General features: G+C 43.5%; 2 protein-coding genes across 2 annotated transcripts; one reads left to right on the forward strand and one right to left on the reverse strand.

Annotated features, from left to right (window-relative positions):
- Nucleotides 1-1331: 1331 nt before the first annotated feature.
- Nucleotides 1332-16984, forward strand: LOC120031447 (calcium uptake protein 2, mitochondrial-like). Its single transcript, XM_038977214.1, has 12 exons — nucleotides 1332-1553; nucleotides 4562-4691; nucleotides 4887-4918; nucleotides 5049-5124; nucleotides 5311-5358; nucleotides 8062-8144; nucleotides 9624-9683; nucleotides 10134-10231; nucleotides 11419-11590; nucleotides 11915-12023; nucleotides 12155-12312; nucleotides 15750-16984. Exons 1-12 carry the CDS (start codon nucleotides 1365-1367, stop codon nucleotides 15849-15851), a joined length of 1257 nt encoding a protein of 418 aa, XP_038833142.1. The 5' UTR covers nucleotides 1332-1364; the 3' UTR covers nucleotides 15852-16984.
- A 108-nt stretch (nucleotides 16985-17092) lies between these two features.
- On the reverse strand, nucleotides 17093-20039 carry LOC120031441 (interferon regulatory factor 2-binding protein 1-like). Its single transcript, XM_038977200.1, has 2 exons — nucleotides 18042-20039; nucleotides 17093-17938 (listed from the first exon to the last, which is right to left on the reverse strand). Exon 1 carries the CDS (start codon nucleotides 19832-19834, stop codon nucleotides 18053-18055), a length of 1782 nt encoding a protein of 593 aa, XP_038833128.1. The 5' UTR covers nucleotides 19835-20039; the 3' UTR covers nucleotides 17093-17938; nucleotides 18042-18052.
- Nucleotides 20040-22976: the final 2937 nt, after the last annotated feature.

Here is a 22976-nt window from a genome sequence, read left to right on the forward strand (position 1 = left end):
GAAGGCCCTTAAAATTATGAAAGACTCCAGCCACCCTAGTCATAGACTGTTCTCTCTGCTACCGCACAGCAAGCAGTACCAGAGTGCCAAGTCTAGGGTCAAAAGGCTTCTTAAGGTCTTGTAAGTAAGCATTTCACTGTAAGGTCTACACCGTGTGACAAATACAATTTTATTTGATAAGTCAAAGTAGAGAGATGGTTATAATTCCAGCTAGATGGGAAGACGCTCACCTGCATTGCCAGGATGACCCATGACCATTACCAAGTGAAATTGGGATATCAACTCAGACCTGGCCTGAACAGTAAGTACAGTTCATTTGTTCTCACAGCCTGGTATAAAAAGTTTTAAATACTTCTTATTGTTCATGAACATATTTTCCTATTGATCTGATCTCTCCCCATTTTCTTCCTGCCTATTTCTCCTTCCTCTCTCTCTCTCTGCAGATTGTTCAGATGCAGGATTATGTCAGTATGTTTGTGTTCCTCCCTGATGAGGTCACTGCCATCTCTTCCCTGGTGGAGGAGAGCCTGACGGCCGAGTTTGTTCAGCACCTCTCCATGACACTTAAGCTTCTGAAGGTGGCCCTCAAACTGCATTCCTAGAACTACTTCACTGACCTGCTGCCTCTGTTCACTGGCCATGTGACATGATGAGGTTGGACCCAGGTTGGACCCAGGCGAACTGTATGTGCATGTGGCAGCAGTGTGTAGGAGGGAGGTTCCTAGGTGTGAGAAGTGTGCGTAAGGGCATGAGACAAAGGCATGTGTAGTATTGGGGAAAGTAGTGGTATGTGTTAATTGTAGGGATACCCATGGGGCTGGAGATCAGAAATGTCCACGAGAGAGGCAGGTTGAAGTTTCCAGGGTTAGAGTAGTGCAGAAGCTGTCTATGCTGAGGCAGTGAAGAAAGTAAAGGAAGATTGGTCAAGGGGGATCATGAGGAGTCGTGTGAGTTGTAGAGCTGTACCAGTGCAGAGGGATAGTCCAACAAGTGATATATGTTTCAGTAAGATTGGATTTTTATCATTTATAGCAATGGTTATCAACTGTACTGCAGGAATGGAACATAAGTCACAGAAAATTGAGGTTGTGGTGGCTGCTGCAGAGAGGTATTTGGGTGTGCGAGACTTGACGTCAGAAGAGTTACAGGGTGTGTTAAGTAGGACTAAATATATTTAAATAGTTTGAGGGGGGTGGAGGTTATTCTTTGTTTTATATGGTATTTGTTTATTCTTTTTTATTCAAGCAAAGTATAAAGGAGTTATACTCCAGTCTAGTTGGTGGCGGTAATGCAACATGTATTGGATGCCAACCGCCATTAAACGTCATCGAAGAAGAAGGTACCTAAGAAGAAGTTTACGGAAAATGGCCAGCTTTGGTAGGGTTGCTGGAGTTTTGAGAAACTTTTGGAGGAGACCTTGGTCATACAGAACGCTGCATAGTGCCCTGGGACCTGGCATTTTGGGGTCTGTCGTTGGAAGCGGGCTGGTATATTATCACTTTGAGCCGAGCAAGAGGTTTTTGCCCTTCACCGTCCATGCCGAGGAGGAAAAGGTAACGTTAAAGTATCTTTGGTGAAGTGGCGCAGCTAGCTAGCTATCTGTAAAGTTAGCCACGAAGTTTGAGTTAACTAGCTATCCGAACATGCCAGGAATCTTGCTAAGTGCCTGGTGAGTCAGTATTTGTATGCTAAACTTTTCTACCAGGCATTATCACAACTGAATGTTAGTACAATGCTCAAGTAAACAGCCATATTAAGGACGATGCGCGATGTCCTATATTACAGTAGGCCTATTAGTAAACAAGTAGCCTATTTAGCCATGGCTATGCGTACAATTAATACGGTAACGTTAGGTAGCTAGTTATCACAATGTTTTTTTTTTTGATCCAATCAACATTTTGAGAGTATTGTGGTGTATTCAGAACGGTGTTAAACGTTTAATTAGACGGAAACGACACCGTTTTTCTCATACTGAAAGCAGCCCTAATCAATATGGTCTGACCATCAAATAGCAAAACTTGTGGAGCACAGACATAGATCATAGCTGTGTTCGAATACCCATACTAACATACTGTATACTTAATGAGTATATACTACATACTATTAGTATACTGTAAACGAACAGTATCCTTCAGTTGAGCATACTAGCGCTTCGCCTGTCTACCGGAAGTTGATGCTGTTGCAATGCAACCTCTTGCTAGCCTAACAAATTAGTAGCTAGACATTTTACTACTTCGGGTGTGTTCTTAAATTCAATCTGGAGTGCCAGAGTGCGCTCTGGGCGTTGGTAAATTCAGAGCGTTGTCAGATTGTTCGTTTGTAAATTCATAGCGTTTCGCTCTGGGAGCGTTCAGAGTGCCTACTGGACGCTCTAGCTGAGGAGTAGGGTTTGAGCATTCTGACCTTATTCTGACCTCTCATTTGTGTCTGGAAGTAGCTAGCTAACACCTCACTCTGACCATTTCACTCACCCTAGCAGAGCTGGTTAGGCAGTTTTCATGTTATCCAGACAGTTGGTGACAAACTGCTGCTGGCAACAATTTAATTAAGCTATTTTGCCAACATTTAACGACGCTGGCAATATTCAACGTGTGTTGAGCGTTCGTAAATTCAGTTATTCTGCGCTACTCTGGTACACTCAAAGGAGAGTACTCTCGGACAACTCGGATAGCCAGAGCGAATTTATGAAAGCACCTGAATGTCCATTGAGAACGCACAGCTAATGACTGGAATAATCAAGTCAATAAACGTTGGGTAGGTAGTTAGATAGGATATTGTTAATATACTGGCAATTTTGATGTATTAGTAACCAACTAACGCCGTTAGAAAGCAGCTAGCTAACATAGCATATCTTTATGCAACCTCTCCCTCAACGTGATCAAGACAAAGGAGATGATTGTGGACTACAGGAAAAAGATGACCGAGCACACCCCCATTATCATCAACGGGGCTGCAGTGGAGCAGGTTGAGAGCTTCAAGTTCCTTGGTGTCCATATCACCAACAAACTAACATGGTCCAAGCACACCAAGACATTTGTGAAGAGGGCACAACAAAACCAACTAACCCTCAGGAGACTGAAAAGATTTGGCACGGGTCTTCAGATCCTCAAAAGGTTCTTCAGCATCTCCATCGAGAGCATCCTGACTGGTGCATCGCTACCTGGTATGGCAACTGCTCGGCCTCAGACCGAAAGGCACTAGAGGGTAGTGCTAACGGCCCAGTATATCACTGGGGCCAAGCTTCCTGCCATCCAGGACCTCTATACCAGGCGGTGTCAGAGGAAGGCCCTAAAAATTGTCAAAGACTCCAGCCACCCTAGTCGTAGACTGTTCTCTCTGCTACCGCACGGCAAGTGGTACCGGAGCGCCAAGTCTAGGTCCAAGAGGCTTCTAAACAGCTTCTACCCCCAAGCCATAAGACTCCTGAATATCTAGTCAAATGGCTACCCAGACTGTTTGCATTGTCCCCCACCCCCCTCTTTACACTACTGCTACTCTCTTGTCATCTATGCAGAGTCACTTTAATAACTCTACCTACATATACATACTACCTCAACTAACCGGTGCCCCCGCACATTGACTCTGTATTGGTACCCCCCTGTATATAGTTTCGCTATTGTTCTTTTACTGCTGCTCTTTAATTACTTGTTACTTTTATCTCTTATCCGTATTTTTTTGAAACTGCATTGTTGGTTAGGGGCTCATAAGTAAGCATTTCACTGTAAGGTATACATACACCTGTTGTATTCGGCGCATGTCACTAATACAATTTGATTTACAGCAGTATGTAACCGGTATGTGGTTCGTAAGGGTAGCGTAGCTAACGAATTGTCAGCCAACATAACTGTAAGGTAACTTATTCGAAAAGTAACGTTCATTACTTTATTACATTGCACAACATTTGTCATAATTAGTAAAGCAATACATTTGTATCCGCTCTCGTTAGACTTCGGCTGCATAAGTCACGCCCATTTCCAGAAGAATTGCATTATGGACCCTAAATCACGGCAAGTGTCCACTGTTTGTATACTTCCTATTTTGGCAAATGTAGTACAACATCCGGAAACTTTTGGCATACTAACTATATCCATACTATGACCAAAAAGTATACACTACATTTACGTCACAGATAGCATGGTTAGTATGAGTATTCAAACACAGTTCATATATAAAGAACACACAAAACAATATCGCCCTCTGAGCCACCGTAATCATCATGCCATTCATGTGCAATGTTAAATAAAACGGAAACGGTGCCGATCTGAACGACCGGTTGAATAACGGTGTGATTGTGGTGACCGAGAGGGAGAGGCCTATGGGATAATATTTTCTATGTATAGGGAAATTGTGCAATCAGTAGATACATTGATAGAAATAAGCAAGCAAATAAAATGTATCCATTAGCTAATTGCTGTTTGCATGAAAGTCTATGTGCCAAAATAGTTGGTCAGGAGTACTGACCATTCTATTTCCATTATCTTATCCAGTTTTCAGCTTTGCACTGCCCCTTAATTTAGACTTTGTCCTCCTTTTAGTGCTAATTCTTCATTCGGTATTATAGGTGCTTCCAGTATCCCAGATGTCTGCCAGACGGATGCGCTTCAACCAGTTTGCCTCAATGATGTATGATGAGGAGCTCTACATGACACCAAGGGATTTCCTCTTCTCAATCATGCTGGAGAATGTTGACCGTAAGTACAGTAGTATCAAATGACAGTGTCCATGTTGTAAAATGGCCTACGTGCTTGAAAAGGGATACTGCATGATGTAATGAATGTAATTGTTTGGCATATGGCTTCATTGGCTAGATACAAGCTCCATCTGGGTAAGTGTATTACATTTTGTTCCAAGCAAGAACTGCTCTTTACTTTTCCTTCTGCTTGTAGGTAAATTGCAAAATAAAGCTCTAACCAAAAAGGTGAGTGTTGGGATCGGGTTAACTCATTGTCAGAACTTGTTTTGAATTTACTATAGTCTTACCAACATGAGCATTACAGCACAAGATTACATTTTGTTGTTTCTCTTTGCGTAATTGATGATACTTGCAGGAGGTGGATAAGATGCTGGATGCTGCCTCACGGGCCAAGGCAGGCAACAGTCTGTTCAGAAACTTTGGAGACAATGGTACGTTTTCATGCCATGGTCAATCAACCTCACTGGTGCTACGTGCTTTATCAAAGTTAAAAGATGCTGGCTAGTTATACTTCAGGCAGGAAATATGTATGTAATGTTGGAGTCAATCTAAACGGGTTAAATGAACACCCACTGAAATGTTTGTGTGATACAGATGGCATGTTTTGTGTCTTGCAGGTCTGATATCCTACACAGAGTACCTGTTCCTGTTGACTATTCTGACCAGTAAGTTATAGACTCAGCATGACATACAGTAGAAACAGCCCCCCCTTTCAATGACATGCATTGGAACCTGCATCCTTTCATGCTTACACAGCACATCTTACTTCATCTGGGTGGTGTCGATTAGCAAAATGGTTTGCAACTGAAAACAAAAATGTGTGTTTATTGGACAAGTTTAGTCGATATCAATTGGCTAGCTAGTTAGAGGTATCTACTCAGTTGAGCTCTGCCCGACTGCTGTAGTTGCTGTGGAGGAGGTCAAAGGGTTTGAGTGTAGCCTAGTGTCATTCAATCGGTGACATCACCTGCTCAAGGGCCGCGGCTTCTTCATGGGCGACAGATGTCGATGTGTTCAGAGGGTCCCTGGTTTGAGTCCAGGTTGGGCAGGGAGAAGAACAGAAGCAACACTGTTACACAAGGACAGATGATACCTTCCCGTTTCAGAACGTTTTCTACCGTTGGGTGCCTAATGAACACGGCCCTGGTTTAGCACAGATGTAGCATATAGACGTGCAAACATAATGAATGTGTGGCAACATATTTGTACAGGAGCTGGCTCATTTATGAATTGCCGAGTTTCCGTTGCTCATGATATTTTCAGGCCCCTCATCTTATTGTCTGCACAATAGGTTAACTTAATTTGACGTAGCCTAATCTAATGTACTATCTATCATGTTTAGGATAGTACATTGTGTAGCCTGTTACTGTAACACATTGTGAAAATAATAAGATTATGTATGCATTACTTGAATTTGTGGGATTTTCTATGCCCTCAGGGTTAGTGCAGTGACTGAAAAGCTGGCTAAAACTTATGTGGCTGGACTGACAACCTGGGTGGTGGTTTTCAGTAGGCACAAAATGAAAAATAACATCTTCAAACAGTCCAATAGAACACACATTTTATTTTTGTATTTATAGTATTTTTTTCTCATACTTAGCTACTGAACACACAGCTCATGTGGTAGTGTTTTGGCGGTACTGTTTTGGTGACTTAACTTTCTCATTCAAAATGTTGCCCAGTCACCAACAATGTTGTGCTAGAATCATTATTTCAGAAGACCCTGCTGTTTAGCGCTCATCTTGTCGCTGCTTTGTTGGGTCCAAGCAGTACCTACAGTTGAAGTTGGAAGTTTACATACACCTTAGCCAAATACATTTAAACTCAGTTTTTCACAATTCCTGACATTTAGTAAAAATTCCCTGTCTTATGTCAGTTAGGATCACCATTTTATTTTAAGAATGTGAAATGTCAGAATAATAGAGAGAAGGCTTTCAGCTTTTATTTATTTCATCACATTCCCAGTGGGTCAGAAGTTTTCATGCACTCAATTAGTATTTGGAAGCATTGCCTTTTTAAATTGTTTAACTTGGGTCAAATGTCTCGGGTAGGCTTCCACAAGCTTCCCACAATATGTTGGATGAATTTTGGCCCATTCCTCCTGACAGAGCTGGTGTAACGGTGTCAGGTTTGTAAGCCTCCTTACTCGCACACGCTTTTTCAGTTCTGCCCACACATTTTCTATAGGATTGAGGTCAGGGCTTTGTGATGGCCACTCCAATACTTTGACTTTGTTGTCCTTAAGCCATTTTGCCACAACTTTGGAAGTATGCTTGGGGTCATTGTCCATTTGGAAGACCCATTTGCGACCAAGCTTTAACTTCCTGACTGATGTCTTGAGATGTTGCTTCAATATATCCACATCATTTTCCTACCTCATGATGCCATCTATTTTGTGAAGTGCACCAGTTCCTCCTGCAGCAAAGCACCCCCACAACATGATGCTGCCACCCTCGTGCTTCACGGTTGGGATGGTGTTCTTCGGCTTGCAAGCCTCCCCCTTTTTCCACCAAACATAACGATGGTCATTATGGCCAAACAGTTCTATTTTTGTTTCATAAGACCAGTGAATATTTCTCCAGAAAGTATGATCTTTGTCCCCATGTGCAGTTGCAAACCGTAGTCTGGCTTATGGCGGTTTTGGAGCAGTGGCTTCTTCCTTGCTGAGCAGCCTTTCAAGTAATGTCTATAGGACTCGTTTTACTGTGAATATAGATACTTTTGTACCTGTTTCCTCCAGCTTCTTCACAAGGTCCTTTGCTGTTGTTCTGGGATTGATTTGCACATTTCTCACCAAAATACGTTCATCTCTAGGGGACAACGCGTCTCCTTCCTGAGCGGTATGACGGCTGCGTGGTCCCATGGTGTTTATACTTGCGTAATATTGTTTGTACAGATGAACGTGGTACTTTTTTCTTTTGATTTTCCCATGATGTCAAGCAAAGAGGCACTGAGTTTGAAGGTAGGCCTTGAAATACATCCACAGGTACATCTCCAATTAACTCAAATGATGTCAATTAGCCTATCAGAAGCTTCTAAAGCCATAACATAATTTTCTGGAATTTTCCAAGCTGTTTAAAGGCCAGTCAACTTAGTGTATGTAAACTTGTGACCCACTGGAATTATGATACAGTGAATTATAAGTGAAATAATCTCTGTAAACAATTGTTGGAAAAATTACTTGTGTCATGCACAAAGTAGATGTCCTAACCGACTTGCCAAAACTATAGGGTGTTAACAAGACATTTGTGGAGTGGTTGAAAAACAAGTTTTAATGACTCAACCTAAGTGTATGTAAACTTCCAACTTCAACTGCAGATGAGCCTGTGATGTTATTTTCTAATAGAAAATGCATTGTGTAATTTCAGAGCCACACACAGGATTTCATATAGCTTTCAAAATGCTTGATATTGATGGCAATGAGCATGTGGACAGAAAGGAGTTTCTCAAGGTATGCTTTATAATCTGTATTATATAATGTTCCTCACATTTTTGTTTTTTATATCGTCGCTCTCTGATGAAAACCTTGTAACTGCATTTGTGGCCATTTTTTATTTATTTTTTATTAATTGAAAGCAGTAATTCCCCTCAATGTACTCTGAACATTTCGTGACTCTAGGACCAAGAAAATGTATTCAAAATAGCTTCTGAAGCTTCATAATTGTATGTTCGTTAATGCGGAAAATGTGGTAATATTTTTGAATTTACTGAAACATTTGTGGTTTGGAGATGAGGTTTTCATCAGACAGCGATGATATGCTTCTCAAGGAGTTGATGGATTTGTATTTTCATGTTGCATATAGTAATCTGTATTCAGTCTGATTGTATATGAAATGATATAGTCATGTATATCTATATCAAGTATCCACACTGTTAAATTCCAAAATATTACCAGCCCTTACATGGACGTTGCCCAGTTGGAGGTTTTAAAATAAATGCTCCTACAAGTGAGTACTATACTCTTGATACTAACTCAGTCACATGTTGTATGGCCAGTACTTCAAGTCTGCACCAGTTTCTCCCAGTTTTTGCCAAAAGGTACCTAAAGGACTCTGACTCTCTGTGTAGATTGATGAGGGGAAAAATCAATTTAATCCATTTTAGAATAAGGCTGTAACGTAACAAAATGTGGAAAAAGTCAAGAGGTCTGAATACTTTCCGAATGCATTGTATGTTACAGAATCTAGCTTGTTAACATACTGTATTTGCCAGTTGGCTTTAGCACAATGCAATATGCATACATTGCTACAAAAATGCATGTGACTGACACAGTTTTGTACCAAACCAATGAAAAGTTGATTCCCTAATTTTGAACAGAGCCTGGTGTGGACATTCAGCAACACTGGGAACCACAGGGTTTAGATAGCGTTAAGATACCTCTGTTGTGTGTTCCTACTGGGAATATGGGGTCCAAAACATCTTACACGTAAGCATGTTATGCACCTGACAAAGTAGAGCGAGGAGCAGCATGGATAATCATTCAGCGTGTTTGAGGGGATCAGTGTGAGCAAGGCAGGCAAGTGATCGCTTTGGTCACATCATGAGTAGCATTTGGGATGCAAGATGATTTGTAGATCAGTAGTTCTATGTGGTCCAACTGCTGTTCTGTCGATCTCAAACACACACTGTTTGCTGTTTCAAACTGGCTCCAGTTTTAATATTAGTGAGGCATTGTGGGTAGTAAACCTTTTTGACTAATGAAAAATTCTCTTATTGCTGACATTTATTGGATAATCCAGATGAGTAAGAGGTATGTATGTGTTATTAGTGGGTTTATAACTGATTTAGTTGTTTCCTGAATTTTTAGACTAAGCTAGCTAAGAAATGCTCTCACTAGTAGTACATGTTTTTAGCTTAATCTTTTGTAGTTTAGTATCTGCGTTTATTATAATACAAGGAATAATTGTTGCTGCTTTGTTTTATGATGAAGCTCAAGAAAATCATTGGGAAAAGAAAAGATAAAGTGCCCATGGAAGGTGCCACAGACGTGGTGAGTCAACACTCTAAACCTTTTTAAGACTGAACTCCTTAGTCATTTATGTGACTTGTTGAAAAGTTTTCAAAATACTTGATATGGGCAGCAGGTAGCCTAGGGGTTAGAACGTTGGGCCAGTAACAAAGGTTGACAAGGTAAAAATCTGTTGTTCTGCCCCTGTACAAGGCAGTTAACTGTTAACTGTTCCTCGGTAGGCCGTCATTGTAAATAAGATTTTGTTCTTAACTGACTTGCCTAGTTGAATAAAGTTTATTTTTATTATTTTAAATTACATGTGGAAATGCACATTGAAAGCACTAAGCCTTGCCAACTGTCATTGTACGGTGACGTAAACCATTGTGTACCGGCTGGGAAACTGATTGTGTTTACTCGTATTTCAAGCGTGATGGGGCTTGCAGTAATAACAAAGGCGGGAAGTGTTGAAACTTGATGTCATCTTCACAGAAACCAGTCGTAGAGGGGGATGGTGTGAACACTACACTGCAGGCATTCTTCTTTGGCAGGAATGGCAAAAACAAGCTTCAGTACAATGTATTCTGCAGGTAAAATACACTACATGACCAAAAGTATGTGGACACATGTTCGTCGAACATCTCATTCCAAAATCATAGGCGTTAATATGGAGTTGTTCCCCCCTTTGCTGCTTTAACAGCCTCAACTCTTCTGGGAAGGCTTTTCACTAGATATTGGAATATTGCTGCGGGGACTTGCTTCCATTCAGCCACAAGCATTAGTGAGGTTGGACGATTAGGCCTGGCTCGCAGTCGGTGTTCCAATTCATCCCAAAGGTCTTTGATGGGGTTGAGGTTAGGGCTCTGTACAGGCCAGTCAAGTTCTTCCACACCAATCTTGACAAACCATTTCTGTATGACCTTGCTTTGTGCACAGGGGGCATTGTCATGCTGAAACAGGAAAAGGCCTTACCAAAACTGTTGCCTCAAAGTTGGAAGCACATAATCGTCTGTAATGTAAATGTATGCTGTAGTTCCAGTGAAGGGAAATCTTAACGCTAAGAGGCCTAGCCCGAACCATGAAAAACAGCCCTCATTGGTGAAGCGTGATTCATCATCATTCATCGCAATGTTTCCACTGCTCCAGAGTAGAATGGCAAGCTTTACAACACTCCAGCCGACGCTTGGCATTGCGCATGGGGATCTTAGGTTTGTGTGCAGCTGCTCGGCCATGGAAACCTATTTCATTCAGCTCCCGATGAACAGATCTTGTGCTGTAAACATTGCTTCCAGAGGAAGTTAATCTCCGTAGTGAGGGTTGCAATCGAGGACAGACAATTTTTTACGCACTTCAGCACTCGGCGGTCCAGTTCTGTGAGCTTGTGTGGCTAACCACTTTGCAGCTGAGCCGTTGTTGCTCCTAGACATTGCAACTTCACAATAACAATGTTTGTCTATGGAGATTGCATGGCTGTGTGCTTGATTTTATACATCTTTCAGCAATGGGTGTGTTTGAAATAGCAGAATCCACTAATTTGAATGGGTGTCCACATACTTTTGTATATATAGGTGTACCTAATCTTAGTAAAATCATGTTTTCTCATACGCACTGAATACTTCTTGTTGCTCAAGGATCAGTGTTGCCTGTTAGATCATAATATAGTTACAAGGACAGGGAGACCTGATCCTAGATCAGCATTCCTACTCTGAGACACTGAGTACGAGCCCAGAACCGACCTAGTCACATTCAGTGTCTTTACTCTGGATGTCTCCTCTAGGTTCATGGAGGACCTGCAGGCGGAGGTGCAGGAGATGGAGTTCCTGCAGTTTTCCAAGGGCATGGACACCATGCGGCGGGAGGACTTTGCAGAGTGGCTGCTGCACTACACCAACGAGGAAGCCAACGAGGCCTACTGGGAGAACATGAGGAAGAGGATCCCCGCTGGCCAGGTAAAAAGGAACGTGGCCCTGTTCCAATGCTTTGAAAAATCCACCCTTCCTTCCTTGGTCACCACAGATGATTAGGGGTTGTGAAAGCAAGGTTGCGAATTGCCACCCAATTATTTTCCCCAATCCAACCAATTCTGATGTGGTGTCACTTTAATGAAGAAAGGATGCATTTTCTATTCAAACAGGGCCAGGGATAATAGGAAGTCAGGTCAATGTACCTTCAGGTTTAAGAAGTTGTGAAATATAGCACATTTTTGGGGGGGGGGGTCTCAAGGGTTGACTTCTCAGTGTACAACTTGGACATTTGTCCCTCTTCTTTTGTAGAGCATCACATTTGATGAGTTCAAAGCGTTTTGCCTATTCACCAACAACCTGGAGGACTTTGCCTTCTCTGTGAAAATGATAAGTGAAGCCAACCGACCTATTGGAATGGGTAATTTTCCATGTCTACCTTGTTTTAAGTAGGAAGGGCATTTTGTATGACAGTTTCTGATTCGACACAGGCAAATCACTTCAACCAAAGACATTATCCTGATAATTTGACTTTCTTTTGATACTCCACAGTCCAATTTAAGCGAGCTGTGAAGATCGCCACGGGGCACGACCTCTCGGAGAACGTGCTGGACACTGTGTTCAAGATCTTTGACCTGGACGGCGATAACTGCCTGAGCCACAAGGAGTTTATCGGAGTGATGGAGGACCGAGTACTACGTGGCTTGAAGGTAAAGGGGGTATTTACCAGTTGGCAATCACATTAAAAAGTATGTCAAGGCGTTATTTGATCTTGAGATTCGTGCTTCACTCAAACTTTCATGCAAGTCTCCAATTTACTTGTTAATAATCATTGTGTTGTGAGTTGCGGTCTCTGTATGAATTGTGCTATACAAGTTAAGTTTCAGCCGAGGCTACACAATCTAATCGAACCGCCCCGCCCCCTAGGACACCTTTTCCAGTGTACTAAATAACCTTTTAAACGTTCCGCGATGTGTTACTTTACGCACTTTTTGGGGGGAGAAAACCTCACGCTGATCATGTTGTCAAAATTTTTCAGAATGTTAATCTCAGAAGTGAGGATCAGGAAAGGGAGGAAGCAGCGGAGATTGCATAACATTTTTTGGGGGGGTTGTTTAGTCCACATAAAAAGGTGTCCTGGTGATCAATTCACGCAGCCACTCTGTAAAGTTTATTAACATTATTATTATTATTAGAGGTTGACCGATTATGATTTTTCAATGCCGATACCGATTATTGGAGGACCAAAAAAGCCGATACCGATTAATCGGCTGCTTTTTTAAATATATATATTTGTAATCTTAACAATTACAACTACTCAATGAACACTTTTATTTTAACTTAATACACTGCTCAAAAAAATAAAGGGAACACTAAAATAACACATCCTAGATCTGAATGAATGAAATATTCTTATTAAATACTTTTTTCTTTACATAGTTGAATGTGCTGACAACAAAATCACACAAAAATTATCAATTGAAATCAAATTTATCAACCCATGGAGGTCTGGATTTGGAGTCGCACTCAAAATTAAAGTGGAAAACCACACTACAGGCTGATCCAACTTTGATGTAATGTCCTTAAAACAAGTCAAAATGAGGCTCAGTAGTGTGTGTGTGTGGCCTCCACGTGCCTGTATGACCTCCCTACAACGCCTGGGCATGCTCCTGATGAGGTGGCGGATGGTCTCCTGAGGGATCTCCTCCCAGACCTGGACTAAAGCATCCGCCAACTCCTGGACAGTCTGTGGTGCAACGTGGCGTTGGTGGATGGAGCGAGACATGATGTCCCAGATGTGCTCAATTGGATTCAGGTCTGGGGAACGGGCGGGCCAGTCCATAGCATCAATGCCTTCCTCTTGCAGGAACTGCTGACACACTCCAGCCACATGAGGTCTAGCATTGTCTTGCATTAGGAGGAACCCAGGGCCAACCGCACCAGCATATGGTCTCACAAGGGGTCTGAGGATCTCATTTCGGTACCTAATGGCAGTCAGGCTACCTCTGGCGAGCAAATGGAGGGCTGTGCGGCCCCCCAAAGAAATGCCACTCCACACCATGACTGACCGACCGCCACACCGGTCATGCTGGAGGATGTTGCAGGCAGCAGAACGTTCTCCACGGCGTCTCCAGACTCTGTCATGTCTGTCACATGTGCTCGGTGTGAACCTGCTTTCATCTGTGAAGAGCACAGGGCGCCAGTGGTGAATTTGCCAATCTTGGTGTTCTCTGGCAAATGCCAAACGTCCTGCACGGTGTTGGGCTGTAAGCACAACCCCCACCTGTGGACGTCGGGCCCTCATACCACCCTCATGGAGTCTGTTTCTGACCGTTTGAGCAGACACATGCACATTTGTGGCCTGCTGGAGGTAATTTTGCAGGGCTCTGGCAGTGCTCCTCCTGCTCCTCCTTGCACAAAGGCGTAGGTAGCGGTCCTGCCGCTGGGTTGTTGCCCTCCTACGGCCTCCTCCACGTCTCCTGATGTACTGGCCTGTCTCCTGGTAGCGCCTCCATGCTCTGGACACTACGCTGACAGACACAGCAAACCTTCTTGCCACAGCTCGCATTGATGTGCCATCCTGGATGAGCTGCACTACCTGAGCCACTTGTGTGGGTTGTAGACTCCGTCTCATGCTACCACTAGAGTGAAAGCACCGCCAGCATTCAAAAGTGACCAAAACATCAGCCAGGAAGCATAGGAACTGAGAAGTGGTCTGTGGTCACCACCTGCAGAACCACTCCTTTATTGGGGGTGTCTTACTAATTGCCTAATTTCCACCTGTTGTCTATTCCATTTGCACAACAGCATGTGAAATTTATTGTCAATCAGTGTTGCTTCCTAAGTGGACAGTTTGATTTCACAGAAGTGTGATTGACTTGGAGTTACATTGTGTTTAAGTGTTCCCTTTATTTTTTTGAGCAGTGTATAATACATAAATAAAATCAATTTAGTCTCAAATAAATAATGAAACATGTTCAATTTGGTTTAAATAATGCCAAAACACAGTGTTGGAGAAGAAAGTAAAAGTGCAATATGTGCCATGTAAAAAAGATAACGTTTAAGTTCCTTGCTCAGAACATGAGAACATATGAAAGCTGGTGGTTCAATATTCCCAGTTTAGAAGTTTTAGGTTGTAGTTGTTATTATGGGAATTTTGATGCGTCGACTATTTCTCTCTACCATTTTATATTTCATATACCTTTGACTAATGGATGTTCTTATAGGCACTTTAGTATTGCCAGCCTAATCTCGGGAGTTGATAGGCTTGAAGTCATAAACAGCGCTTTGCTTCAAGCATTGCTACTGCTGCTTGAAGCAAAGAGAAAGCTGCTGGCAATTTTCTTTTTTGATTTCACCTTTATTTAACCAGGTAGGCTAGTTAAGAACAAGTTCTCATTTACAACTGCGACCTGGCCAAGATAAAGCAAAGCACTGTGACACAGACAATAACACAGAGTTACACATGGAGTAAACAGTAAACAAACCAATAACACAAGAAACAAGTCAATGACACAGTAGGGAAAAAAAGAAAGTCTATATACAGTGTGTGCAAAAGGCATGAGGAGGTAGGCAATAAATAGGCCATAGGAGCGAAATAATTACAATTTAGCAGATTAACACTGGAGTGATAAATGAGCAGATGATGATGTGCAAGTAGAGATACTTGCAGTAAAGTGTTGTATGAATGAATGCTTATGAGCCTGCTGCTAACTACCACGGCTCAGTCAGACTGCTCTATCAAATCATAGACTTAATTATAATATAATAAACACAGAAATACGAGCCTTTGGTCATTAATATGGTCAAATCCGTAAACTATCATTTAGAAAACAAAATGTTTATTCTTTCAGTGAAATACGGAACCGTTCCGTATTTTATCGAACGGGTGGCAACCCCAAGTCTAAATATTGCTGTTACATTGCACAACCTTCAATATTATGTACAATTTTGACATTAGTTCGCAATGAGCCAGGCGGCCAAAACTGTTGCATATACCCTGACTCTGCTTGCACTGAACGCAAGAGTAGTGACACAATTTCCCTAGTTAATATTGCCTGCTAACATGAATTTATTTGAACTAAATATGCAGGTTTTAAAAAATCGGTCGACCTCTAATTATTATGTGATGTTTGTATTTCCCCAGGTGCAGCCCCAGCGTGGCATCATAGATTATTGGAAGTGTGTGAAGAGGGAGACACTGAAAGGGGCCCAAGAGGCCCTCCGGGACACAGGAAGCCCTTTCTGAGGGGTCACGTTGTTGGATCAAGAAGCTCCTTGCGAGGTTTCACTGGGTGACTCCAATGAAAAGCATTGATGGCTGACTATCAAGTTGCTCATTATCACTTGATATTTGTCAATGGAATATAAACATGGTCCTCATGAACCAGATCAATAAGGGGTGATACCAAATTCTATATTTTTCAGGCTTCCTTTTTGTTTGTGAAAATGTTATTACAATATACATAATCTATGGGTGTTTTGTTTACAATATTTTCTAATTAGGCTTGAGCGATATACCGGGGGTATTGCCGAATACCGACGGTATGATTTTCAATACCGTGCTACGCCACTACTTATAGTTAGCTATAAGTTAAGTGTAACTATAAGAAATCGAAGATATCAAATTATATCCAGCGTAGGGCTCCAGCTATGCATTTGGTTTGCTAGTGAAGTGGCTAGATGTCATGATCAAGCTTCTTGGTTACAGCAGAGACATTCAATCCCCTCCTGGATCAAGATCCCTAGTGCCTAAATTGTTTTGTGTCAAAAAAAGTATTAATCTTTTGGGCGCCACTTGTGAACATTTAGCAATACTGTATACTTCGGTATGGTACAGAAACGGTATGAAAATTAAATACCGCCCAATTCTAATCCTGGAAATTGGTTGTGACGCTTGGTACCAGTCTATGCATACAAGGAATGTGAGCTCGTTTGACATTTATTGAATGTCTGTCACCTTTTTATACCCTATTTCGCTGCTCAAATACATTGTTTACAGTTAGAGGTGGTTTACTGTGGTATCATTGGAATTTTATTAAGTTTTAAAATGCTGAATCATGGAAAAAGATTTGAAATATGTGCCTGTCTTCAAATGTCTATGTACTGTTGTGCTGTAATATATTGGCACCCTTTCACAATTCACTTAAATAAATTGTAATTTAGGACTTGTCGTTCACATGTATTTGAGATTTTTCAAAGTCAAATGGCCTGGACTAAATTATTCAAAATTCTAATTAAATTGGTTGGAATCAGGTTATTCTCATTAACGGTGTAATTTCAAGTGTAAAAATAGCGTTCTGAACTTTCCTCCTTTGGAAAGTGCCAATATGAGTGCAACTGTACCTTTTTCTAAGATTAATTAAATGTTTGAAAAATGCTGCACTTCTCCTGATATGTGTATGTGCCATACAGAATTTTTTTTACAAAAGGGTAGGAATTGAATTGCACTAGCAAAAAGGGAGCAAGACAAAAAATCCACAAGAGCAATGACTATTCTGGAATTTATTAGAGTTGACCCCATATTAAGATCACATTTGAGTATGTTGTTAAACCATTGAAGCGTGTGTGTACACACACAGGGATTTCAAAAAAAGTTAGACAAACAACCAGCTTACTTCTGTGGTAGATTAAGAAACAGAGTTATCAGTGAGTACAGCATACAAAGCTACAGTCAAATTAGAGCACAAAGCCATCTTTGGTCTTATTACTTACTATAAACGCATACATAAATTTGTATCAAAAATAGAAATTACAGTCATTTAAAGTAAATTCACATTTCTGACATACAATATGTAATAAAGGAGCATACATTGAAGAGACAATTAAAATGTTTAAACCTTGGTTTTGCCATTGTTTTAAAAATCTATTTGTCCTGTCCAAATAATTGCCTGCTTCTGGCTACCCATGGACTTTCAATATTGGTATCGTTCACATATGACACAGTATGCAACTAAATTGTTTTATATAGAAACACGTTGAGAGATTGTCATATTAAAGAACAGACCTGTGCTTTCAATCCTGGGCTTTTAAAACAAGGCCTCGTGAATAGCCTCTGCTTCTTCATTGGACATGGAGAATGACTTGTGATTTTCTCTAGTTTAACTATTACTAACAGATGAGCCCAGCTTGGACAGACAAGTGGCCCCCTTTTGGACGGATGGTTCTGGTGCCCTCCTAACTTGTTTAAAAAGGTGGTTCTATTGCCTCCTGGGTTGCGTGGTGATTCGGTTATTTCTTGCTGCACCTCTGCGGTGCACTTGATGAACTGCAGCAAATCTGAACTTCCGGGTGAGATAAATAGATCAGGGAAGAGCTTTCAAAGTGTTTGATCCGCTGTTGAGAAAGAAGACAATTACAACATTTATTAGAAACAGAAAAAACTACTGATCGAATAGATTATGAAAAAAATAAAAGATGGATGTCATGGGCCTTTCACCTTGATTGGGGTCAGGGGTCGTTCTCCTTCTTCACCGTCACGTCGCCGTCTCCGGCCAGGATGGTGGAGATCTCTCCCTGCATGAAAGCCCAGGGCACGGTGGATCCGGCCAGGGGACAACGCTCGCCGCTGGGGCAGTATACCTCTCCTCCAGGGCCCTGACTGCGGATGGAGCCACGCGTGCATGGGAAGCAGAACTTGTGGTGCGGGACAGAAGGACACTGGACAAAGTGAGTGTCTTCCAGGCGCTCTCGGCAGAGGGTGCAGCAAAGCAGGGCGCCGCTCCCGGAATCCCCAGCGCTGGTAGTGCTCGCCCCCCCTTGGGCACCCTGGCCCATATCTGCCTGGGAGACTGCGGTGGAGGCAGAGGAGGGACTGCTGCTGGTTGGGCGGCCAGCTGCGGAGGAATGGGCTGAGGACATGCCGGGGCCGTCTCGGGACATCTGGCTTGAGCTTAGGCTGTCGGCCACTCCCATGAGCGCTGAGATGGGCGAGGGCTGGCTGTGTGAGCGGGGAAGGCCGTCCTGGTGGTTGGCCATGCCTGAGCCTAGGGGCTCCATGCCTGGATAGGCACCTCGAGACCAGGGCTCTCTGGCTGAGTGATCCCCCATGGGTCTTCCATCACTCTCTCCGTTTTCAGAGCTCGGTGATGCTTTGCGTCGCCGTGCAGCACCCTTGGTAGGTGCAGAGCGGCCGACGGGCGCCATGGGCATGCCGGCATCCGTGTACGGCTGTGGGAGGATCTCGGGCATCGGTGGCTCCTTAAACGAGCGTACACCGTCACTAAGGAGCTCCGTGAGCGCACGCCAGTCCCCGGCACCCTGCCGCCTCTCATATTCCACGTAACGCAGCCCAGAGTTCACCGCTTTGCCCGCGTCTTTGTTTGAGTCACGAAACATCTGCCTGACAAGCTCCGGGATGCCAGAGAAGACTATTCCAGAGCCGCTGGGGTATTCCACAAACACCTTCAGCTCAAACTCAGGCCCGGTCCCGGCTTCGAAAGCGAGAATGCGCCCCACCAGGTTGTGGTCTTTCCTGAAGCGCACACTGAAGGGGGCACAGCCGCAGAGGGTCACCAGGACATCTCGTACCGCTCTGGGGCGGTTGGGCCAGCCCTCTGCCCGGCTCCTGGCGCTCTCTGCCAGCTCAGCCATGACCTCACCATTCCTCCAGCCTGCCTCCAGACCCACAAGAGTGGAGGCACCAGCCCCCAGCGACATGGCTGACATTACCTGGCGCCTTCCATCACCACCCATTATATGGCCAGAGGAACCAGCCATCTGCTGGCCCCCAGCTCTGGTGCCTGAAACAGGGGCCAACAAGCCGTGAGGGGCCCCCACTAACCCCTGGGCTATCAAAGCATGAGGTATGGTCCCATGTAGAGCAGGTGCGGCCCCAGCCATAGCCCTTCTAGTGTTGGGGCTCTGTCTGCTCCCCTCTGACATACTCACATCTTCAGCTCTGTGCAGACCATTGGGGAGGCGGGGGGAAACGCCATACTCTCCCCTCCCCCTTTCTAAACGTTCTGCATGCTGCCTCCCTCCTTCCATCGGTCCACTTGAGCTGGGTTTGCCTTGCTGAGGGCCCGGGGACCTTCCGTCCAAAACACCGTGGCTGCTCTTCAACTGCCTGGCCGTCTCAATTAGGAGCTCGATTCTGTCCGCCCCGTCGTAGTTCACGCATCCCCTGCAAACAGCTTCGCTGAATTCCCAGAGCATGGCCCAGGGCATCTTGGGCAGATCGCAGAGGTAGCACCATTGCCGTCTAGAGGATGCCTGCGAGGCGGAGGACATGTTGTTTACAGGCCCTCACACAAACTTTCTTGAGCGGCCAACGCGTTTGTCTTTGCTTTTAGCGGCTTCGTCAATATTCAGTCACGTCGAGAAACATGTCCTGATTTTATTGTAAAATATGAAACTATGCTCAAAAAGCTCTTGTTGATTGCTGCTTTTAAAAGTTAGCTACGTTTTCCTTTTCTGGCTGCCAGTGTCGGTCTGTCTGGGCGGAAGTAAAATGTGTTTACGACACCGGATATACGCACCTACGCTGCATTGCGGTTGCATTCTGGGAGCTGTAGTTTAAGTCTGAACATCTCTCCTCGATAGCTGGCCAGCTCACACTCATTCAACATTTTAAGAAAAATGTATTAGCTAACGAACTACGTGATTAATGCAATGTTCTGTGCCCAGTGCTTCTACGCATGATACCAACACGACAAAAGAGGGAACTAGCTCATTATTGGCTAGCTTGAACGTGTGACCGATTGAGTGCTCGTGTGGTAGCCAAGGCTAGAGAAGTAAAAGGATGCGTTCGAGCAGATCACTTTGTCAAGTCCTTGACCATCGTTGTTTGCCGCCTTCAAAGTATATTGCATTGAGCAAAAGCATGAACTTGACAAAAATCAGGTGATCAAAGTTCATGAAATTTTGACTGCAGTGAGTTTCTGCAGTTGCTCTTCACCAACTTCATCCTGCAGCCATCACCTGCATTGTGGATGGCTGATCCAACCCCAGAAAAAATAAATGTTTTAAAACTAATTTCCTGCAATTCTCCATATTTTCACATGGCTTAGGCCCTTGACCACTCAATATTCGACGACTTGGTTTGAAGTAGCTTTGAGATTATTTGAACATGACATTTAGAGTAAGCTAACTGGGGGACATTGAATAACTTTTTGGGGTGAAAGAAAATGCTAATATTATTGGTTGGTGGCAGTTGCTAACCATATTATGGATTTCAGTCTCTCCTTGTCCATAGCAAACAAACATGTAAATATGTAATTCATTTGGGCCATAGAAAATCCTGCCAAAAGTTAACTCTCCAAGAGGGTTGGCCACCCCTGATCTATGTTTCCCAAATACCGGGGGTTTGAATATGTTCATGTGACGTTCTACAAATTACTCCACATTCAAGAAAACTGTAATGAACATCATCAAATCAAATCAAGTTTATTTTATATAGCCCTTCGTACATCAGCTAATATCTCGAAGTGCTGTACAGAAACCCAGCCTAAAACCCCAAACAGCAAGCAATGCAGGTGTAGAAGCACGGTGGCTAGGAAAAACTCCCTAGAAAGGCCAAAACCTAGGAAGAAACCTAGAGAGGAACCAGGCTATGAGGGGTGGCCAGTCCTCTTCTGGCTGTGCCGGGTGGAGATTATAACAGAACATGGCCAAGATGTTCAAAATGTTCATAAATGACAAGCATGGTCAAATAATAATCAGGAATAAATGTCAGTTGGCTTTTCATAGCCGATCATTAAGAGTTGAAAACAGCAGGTCTGGGACAGGTAGCACGTCCGGTGGACAGGTCAGGGTTCCATAACCGCAGGCAGAACAGTTGAAACTGGAACAGCAGCAAGGCCAGGTGGACTGGGGACAGCAAGGAGTCATCATGCCCGGTAGTCCTGACGCATGGTCCTAGGGCTCAGGTCCTCCGAGAGAGAGAAAGAAAGAGAGAAGGAGAGAATTAGAGAGAGCATACTTAAATTCACACAGGACACTGGATAAGACAGGAGAAGTACTCCAGATATAACCAACTGACCCTAGCCCCCCGACACATAAACTACTGCAGCATAAATACTGGAGGCTGAGACAGGAGGGGTCAGGAGACACTGTGGCCCCATCCGATGATACCCCCGGACAGGGCCAAACAGGAAGGATATAACCCCACCCACTTTGCAAAGCACAGCCCCCGTACCACTAGAGGGATATCTTCAACCACCAACTTACAATCCTGAGACAAGGCCGAGTATAGCCCACAAAGATCTCCACCACAGCACAAACCAAGGGGGGGCGCCAACCCAGACAGGAAGATCACGTCAGTAACTCAACCCACTCAAGTGACGCACCCCTCCTAGGGACGGCATGAAAGAGCACCAGTAAGCCAGTGACTCAGCCCCTGTAATAGGGTTAGAGGCAGAGAATCCCAGTGGAGAGAGGGGAACCGGCCAGGCAGAGACAGCAAGGGCGGTTCGTTGCTCCAGAGCCTTTCCGTTCACCTTCACACTCCTGGGCCAGACTACACTCAATCATATGACCTACTGAAGAGATAAGTCTTCAGTAAAGACTTAAAGGTTGAGACCGAGTCTGCGTCTCTCACATGGGTAGGCAGACCATTCCATAAAAATGGAGATCTATAGGAGAAAGCCCTGCCTCCAGCTGTTTGCTTAGAAATTCTAGGGACAATTAGGAGGCCTGCGTCTTGTGACAGTAGCGTACGTGTAGGTATGTACGGCAGGACCAACTCGGAAAGATAGGTAGGAGCAAGCCCATGTAACGCTTTATAGGTTAACAGTAAAACCTTGAAATCAGCCCTTGCCTTAACAGGAAGCCAGTGTAGGGAAGCTAGCACTGGAGTAATATGATCAAATTTCTTGGTTCTAGTCAGGATTCTAGCAGCCGTATTTAGCACTAACTGAAGTTTATTTAGTGCTTTATCCGGGTAGCTGGAAAGTAGAGCATTGCAGTAGTCTAACCTAGAAGTAACAAATGCATGGATTAATTTTTCTGCATCATTTTTGGACAGAAAATTTCTGATTTTTGCAATGTTACGTAGATGGAAAAAAGCTGTCCTTGAAACAGTCTTGATATGTTCGTCAAAAGAGAGATCAGGGTCCAGAGTAACGCTGAGGTCCTTCACAGTTTTATTTGAGACGACTTTACAACCATCAAGATTAATTGTCAGATTTAACAGAAGATCTCTTTGTTTCTTGGGACCTAGAACAAGCATCTCTGTTTTGTCCGACTTTAAAAGTAGAACGTTTTCAGCCATCCACTTCCTTATGTCTGAAACACAGGCTTCTAGCGAGGGCAATTTTGGGGCTTCACCATGTTTCATTGAAATGTACAGCTGTGTGTCATCCGCATAGCAGTGAAAGTTAACATTATGTTTTCGAATGACATCCCCAAGAGGTAAAATATATAGTGAAAACAA

The sequence above is a fragment of the Salvelinus namaycush genome, chromosome 3 (assembly GCF_016432855.1).
Source record: "Salvelinus namaycush isolate Seneca chromosome 3, SaNama_1.0, whole genome shotgun sequence".
Lineage (NCBI taxonomy): Eukaryota > Metazoa > Chordata > Actinopteri > Salmoniformes > Salmonidae > Salvelinus > Salvelinus namaycush.